General features: G+C 67.8%; 1 protein-coding gene across 1 annotated transcript in view; it reads left to right on the forward strand.

Annotated features, from left to right (window-relative positions):
* The window catches only part of NGFR (nerve growth factor receptor), a 17,929-nt gene extending 12,296 nt beyond the window's left edge, over positions 1-5,633 (forward strand). The window contains exons 4-6 of the mRNA XM_041426476.1: positions 1,782-2,025; positions 2,897-3,057; positions 4,411-5,633. Coding sequence (XP_041282410.1) covers positions 1,782-2,025; positions 2,897-3,057; positions 4,411-4,730 — 725 coding nt within the window. The 3' untranslated portion in view covers positions 4,731-5,633. The remainder of the gene's footprint in view (positions 1-1,781; positions 2,026-2,896; positions 3,058-4,410) is intronic.
* The last annotated feature ends 1,076 nt before the right edge of the window (positions 5,634-6,709 follow it).

Here is a 6,709-nt window from a genome sequence, read left to right on the forward strand (position 1 = left end):
CACCAGGGCTGATCCCACCAGGGCTGATCCCACCAGGACTCATCCCAGCAGGGCTGATCCAGCTAGGGCTGCTCCCACCAGGACTGCTCCACCAGGGCTGATCCCACCAGGACTGATCCCACCAGGGCAGTTCCAAGCAGGGCTGATCCCACCAGGGCTGATCCCACCAGGGCTGTTCTACCAGGGCTGTTCCCACCAGGGCTGATCCCAACAGGGCTGCTCCAGAAGGGGCTGATCCCACCAGGGCTGCTCCCACCAGGGCTGTTCCCACCAGGGCTGTTTCCACCAGGACTGATCCCACCAGAGCCGCTCCCTCCGGCTCTCCTCGGCCTCGCCGCAGCGTTCCCGGGCGGTTCCAGCGTCCTGTCCCTCCCTGCCCCGAGCACAGCGGGAGAACAGCTCTTTGTCCCGGCCGCCGCCGAGCCGGCAGCGGGGCAGCTCCCGCCGAGGGGTCGAGTAAATGGAGCCACAAGTCAAGGACACAGGGCCGGCTTTGTCCGTGGCGGGCTCGGGAGCGGCTCCCGGAGGGCAGCGGGGGCCGGGACACGGCAGGGCAGGATGCCACCAACCCCCAGCAACCCCCCCGTGACAGTGACAGCGACAGTGACAGCGACAGCGCTGCGGCCCCAGGGCTGAATTCCAGCCTGGCATGATCCCAGCCTGGCACAATCCCAGTTCAGCACAATCCTATCCCAGCACAATCCCAGCCCGGCACAATCCCAGCCTGGCACAGTCCCAGCCTGGTGCTGATCCTGGGGCGTGGCAGGGGGGTGGCAGGGGGGTGACAGGGTGAGGTCCCATCTCCTGCTGCAATTCCCAGCTCAGCGTCACTCCAGGATGGGCTGGGGGACGTGGCCTGGCCCTGGCAATGGGCAAAGGCCTGGAGAGGGCATGGGGAATTTGGGATGGGGTCCATGGGATGGGGTGGGATGGGGTGGGATCCATTGGATGGGATGTGTTGGGATGGGATGGGATCCATGGGGTGGGATGGGGGGGGATGGTCACTCCCGGGTGGGGTCACTCCCGGGTGGGGGTCACTCCCGGGCGGGGTCACTCCCGGGTGGGGTCACTCCCGGGTGGGGGTCACTCCCGGGCGGGGTCACTCCCGGGTGGGGTCACTCCCGGGTGGGGGTCACTCCCGGGCGGGGTCACTCCCGGGTGGGGTCACTCCCGGGTGGGGGTCACTCCCGGGCGGGGTCACTCCCGGGTGGGGTCACTCCCGGGTGGGGGTCACTCCCGGGCGGGGTCACTCCCGGGTGGGGTCACTCCCGGGTGGGGGTCACTCCCGGGCGGGGTCACTCCCGGGTGGGGTCACTCCCGGGTGGGGGTCACTCCCGGGCGGGGTCACTCCCGGGTGGGGTCACTCCCGGGTGGGGGTCACTCCCGGGCGGGGTCACTCCCGGGTGGGGTCACTCCCGGGTGGGGGTCACTCCCGGGCGGGGTCACTCCCGGGTGGGGTCACTCCCAGCTGAAGCCCCCGGGGCCGGCACAGGGCAGATCCCGGCCCTGGCACTGCGGGGGCGGCTCCGTGCGGGGCGTGGGGCACCCGGCTGCCTCAGCCCCCTCCGGGCTGGGTTTGGGGTGGACGGGGGGCAGCTGGAGCGGCTCCCCTGAGTTTGGGGGCCGGCAGCAGGAGCTGGGACACCACTGACAAAGCCACCCCCGGGGCAGGGGACAGCTGTGGCATGTCCTGGACACAAACCAGGCCAAGCCTGGGGACAAGGGGAGGGGGCAGAGATGCCCGTCCTGACCCTGATTTCCCTTCCCCCCTGGCCTGGCAGGACTCCACCCTCGCTGGACAACGCCCGCCCAGTCCCTGGGGGGCTCTGAGAGCCCCGAGCCGGCCACCAGGGAGCCGCCGAGCACCGAGGGGACGGCCAGCACCGTGGGGGACACGGCCACCACCGTCATGGGCAGCTCGCAGCCCGTGGTGACCCACGGCAGCAGCGACAACCTCATCCCCGTCTACTGCTCCATCCTGGCCGCCGTGGTGGTGGGGCTGGTGGCATACATCGCCTTCAAGAGGTACCGGGACAGGGACAGGGCAGGACAGGGACAGGGATGGGACAGGGATGAGACAGGGACAGGGACAGGGATGGGACAGGGACAGGGCAGGACAGGGACAGGGACAGGGATGGGATAGGGACAGGGATGGGACAGGGATGGGACAGGGACAGGGCAGGACAGGGACAGGGACAGCGATGGGACAGGGACAGCGACAGGACAGGGACAGGGACAGGGACAGGGATGGAACAGGACAAGGACAGGACAGGGACAGGGACAGGGATGGGACAAGGACAGGACAGGACAGGGGTTTGGGGAGGAGGGAACAGTGGGACCCCCACTCTGGATGTCCCACAGTCACAGCTGCCACCAGGATGGAAAGATTTCCAAAATGGGGTGAGGAGGGAGGTGGCAGCAGGGTGGGGGACACACTGTACACCTGTCCCTGTCCCACTGTCCCTCTCCCTGTCTTTATCCCTGTCCTGACTCCAGGACAGAAACCAGAAAATGTGACAAATCCCAGGGAAGGGGACAAACCCCAGGAATACAAGGACAGGCGTGGGACAGGGATGGGATGGGACAGGGGTTTGGGGAGGAGAGAACATTGGGACGCCTGCTCCAGATGTCCCACAGGGGCACCAGGCTGGGCAGATTTCCAAAATTGTGTGAGGGGTGAGGAGGGAGGTGGGAGCAGAGTGGGGGACAAACCGCACTGCTGTCCCTGTCCCTGCATGTCACTGTCCCTGTCCCTGTGCTGGCACCAGGACAAACCCCAGGGAATTTGACAAACCCAGGAATGGGGACAAACCCCAGGGAATGGGACAAACCCCAGGAATGGGGACAAACCCCTGCCAGCCCCGGGGACGTCACCTGCGTGTCGCTGTCCCCGCAGGTGGAACAGCTGCAAGCAGAACAAGCAAGGGGCCAACAACCGCCCCGTGAACCAGACGCCGTCCCCCGAGGGGGAGAAGCTGCACAGTGACAGTGGCATCTCCGTGGACAGCCAGAGCCTGCACGAGCAGCAGCCCCCGGGGCAGGGCAGCCAGGGCACAGGTGGGACACCCAGGGGACAGGTGGGACACCCAGGGGACAGGTGGGACTGCTGGGACACCCAGGGGACAGGTGGGACTGCTGGGACACCCAGGGGTGAGCAGGGACACCCAGGGGCCAGGTGGGACACCCCGGGGACAGGTGGGACTGCTGGGACACCCTGGGGTGGGCAGGGACATCCGGATAAGGACAGTGCCACCCCGGTGAGGACAGTGACACCCCGGTGAGGACAGTGACACCCTGGTGAGGACAGGGACACCCAGGGAAGGACAGTGCCACCCTGGTGAGGACAGTGACACCCCTGTGAGGACAGTGCCACCCCGATAAGGACAGTGCCACCCCTGTGACGACAGGGATACCCGAGGGTGAACAGGGACACCCAGGGAAGGACAGTGACACCCTGGTGAGGACAGGGACACCCAGGGGCCAGGTGGGACACCCAGGGGACAGGTGGGACTGCTGAGACACCCCAGGGTGGGCAGGGACACCCGGATAAGGACAGGGACACCGAAGGATGGACAGGGACACCCTGGTGAGGAGAGGGACATCCAGAGGTAGACAGGGACACCCGGTGAGGACAGGGACACCCCGGTGAGGACAGTGACACCCCAGTAAGGACAGTGACACCCAGGGAAGGACAGGGACACCCCTGTGAGGACAGGGACACCCGAGGGTGAACAGGGACACCCTGGTAAGGACAGGGACACCCCGATAAGGACAGTGACACCCCAGTGAGGACAGGGACAACCCAGTGAGGACAGTGACACCCTGGTGAGGACAGGGACACCCAGGGAAGGACAGTGACACCCCGGTGAGGAACAAGGACAGTGCCACCCCTGTAAGGACAGTGCCACCCTGCGAGGACAGGGACACCTCAGTAAGGACAGTGCCACCCTGGTGAGGACAGGGACACCCCTGTGAAGACAGTGACACCCCGGTGAGGACAGTGCCACCCCGATAAGGACAGTGCCACCCCGACAAGGACAGTGCCACCCCTGTAAGGACAGTGCCACCCTGCGAGGACAGGGACACCTCAGTAAGGACAGTGACACCCTGGTGAGGACAGTGCCACCCCTGTGAGGATAGTGCCACCCTGATAAGGACAGTGCCACCCCGGTGAGGACAGGGACACCCCAGTAAGGACAGTGACACCCCTGTGAGGACAGGGACACCCTGGTGGGGACAGGGACACCCCAGTAAGGACAGTGCCCCCCTGGTGAGGACAGTGACCCCCCGATAAGGACAGTGCCACCCCTGCGAGGACAGTGCCACCCCGATAAGGACAGTGACACCCTGCGAGGACAGGGCGGACCCCCACACCCCGGGCAGGCTCTCAGCCCTTCCCCTCTCGGGCAGCAGCAGCAGCAGCAGCAGCTCCCAAGGCCGACGGGATCCCGTACTCGGCGCTGCCGGCCGGCAAGCAGGAGGAGGTGGAGAAGCTTCTGGGCAGCTCGGCCGAGGACACGTGGCGGCAGCTGGCGGCCGAGCTGGGCTACAAGGACGAGCTGATCGAGGCCTTCACCCGCGACGAGGCGCCGGCGCGGGCGCTGCTGGCGCACTGGGCCGGCCGCGAGTCGGCCACGCTGGACGCGCTGCTGGCCGCCCTGCGCCGCCTCCAGCGCGGCGACATCGCCGACAGCCTGGCCAGCGAGTCCACCGCCACCTCCCCCGTCTGAAGGGCGGCCCGGGGGGGCTCGGGGCTGGGGGGGTGGCAGAGGGCTCGCTGTGTGTCCCCCCGGAGGTGTTGGCGGTTCCGGTACCGGCCGCTCCCCGAGCAGGTCCGGCCCGGTAGCCCGTGATGGGGTTGGGGGGGGTTTGGTGTTGCCCCCCAAGTGGTAAATTCAGCCCTGGGGGGTTGCGGGATGGATGGACGGATGGACAGATGGACACGGAGTGACCGCCGTGCTCTCAGCCCTCTCCTCTCCCCCCTTCAGCCCCTTCTCTTCCTCCGGTCCCTCCCGTTCCCCTCAGCGCCCCCAAACCCGGCCGTGCTCCCCCCCGAGAGGGGGAAGGGGGGGCTGGGGCCGCTGCCCCGGGGTTTGGGGGCTCGGGGGGGCCGGGGGGAGGGGACCCGGCCCCCACACTGTGAAATTTGGGGTGCGGCCTCCCCGCAGCTCCGCAGGGATTTGGGGGAGCAGCCGGGACCACCCCGGACACTGAGGAGCAGATTTTGGGGTGCCGCCACCCCCCCGTGGGGGCTGCAGGGGACACCGAGGGGACACCGAGGGGACGCTGAAGGCGGAAAGCGCTGCCCAAGTGCCTGCCCCCGCGGGGACACCCCCAGGGCTCCTCTCCTGCCCTGTCCCCGCTGTCCCCGAGCCGCAGGGACCGGCCGAGGCCACCCTGCCACCATTGCACTGTCCCCGCTGTCCCCACCCTGCGTCAAAGGGCTCCTGCCGTGCCAGCACTGTGAGAGCAGCTCGGGAATGTCCCCAAGGGTCCCTCTGCCCCCTGGGTGACCCCAGCACCTCCCTGGGGAGGTGACATCGCTCAAAGGGCGTTTTGGGGGCGTTTTGGGGGCGTTTTGGCCCCAGCTGGGCGAGCTGGAGCTGCCACCTGGCTGGGGATGTCCCCTGAACTGCCACCAGGCTGGGGATGTCCCCTGAGCTGCCACCAGCCTGGGGAGTGTCCCCTGAGCTGCCACCAGCCTGGGGATGTCCCCTGAGCTGCCACTGGGCTGGGGATGTCCCCTGAGCTGCCACCAGCCTGGGGAGTGTCCCCTGAGCTGCCACCAGCCTTGGGAGTGTCCCCTGAGCTGCCACCAGCCTGGGGATGTCCCCTGAGCTGCCACCGGGCTGGGGATGTCCCCTGAGATGCCACCAGGCTGGGGAGTGTCCCCTGAGCTGCCACCAGCCTTGGGAGTGTCCCCTGAGCTGCCCCCAGCCTGGGGATGTCCCCTGAGCTGCCACGGGGCGGGGGATGTCCCCTGAGATGCCACCAGGCTGGGGAGTGTCCCCTGAGCTGCCACCAGCCTTGGGAGTGTCCCCTGAGCTGCCACCAGCCTGGGAGTGTCCCCTGAGCTGCCACCGGGCTGGGGATGTCCCCTGAGATGCCACCAGGCTGGGGAGTGTCCCCTGAGCTGCCACCAGCCTTGGGAGTGTCCCCTGAGCTGCCACCGGGCTGGGGAGTGTCCCCAACACTTTGCCCAAGTGGATGAGGCTGCAGGTGTGCCAGGCACAGCCCTGCCCAGGTGTGGGCACAGCCCCAGATGTGGGCACAGCCCCAGCCAGATGTGGGCACAGCCCCAGCCAGATGTGGGCACAGCCCCAGATGTGGGCACAGCCCCAGATGTGGGCACAGCCCTGCCCAGTTGTGGGCACAGCCCAGGTGTGGGCACAGCCCCGGCCAGGTGTGGGCACAGCCCAGGTGTGGGCACAGCCCCAGATGTGGGCACAGCCCCTGCCCAGCTGTGGCCTCTCCACCCCTCTGGATTCATCCCAAAATTCCCCCCGAAGGCAGCACGGGGTTTTCCAGCCCTCCCGGAGGAGAGATCTGTACATAGGAATTGTGCCGTGTGACCCAGTGCTCGGCGTGACCCTGGGGACAGCCCTGTCCCCTCTCCTCTTCCAGCTGGGAATTCCCACCCCAGCCCTTTGTTCCCCCCTCGTTTCTGGCCTTAAAGACCCCACGGGAGGCAGAGGAACGGGGAGGAGCG

The sequence above is a fragment of the Onychostruthus taczanowskii genome, unplaced genomic scaffold (genome assembly GCF_017590055.1).
Source record: "Onychostruthus taczanowskii isolate IOZ18803 unplaced genomic scaffold, ASM1759005v1 scaffold91, whole genome shotgun sequence".
NCBI lineage: Eukaryota > Metazoa > Chordata > Aves > Passeriformes > Passeridae > Onychostruthus > Onychostruthus taczanowskii.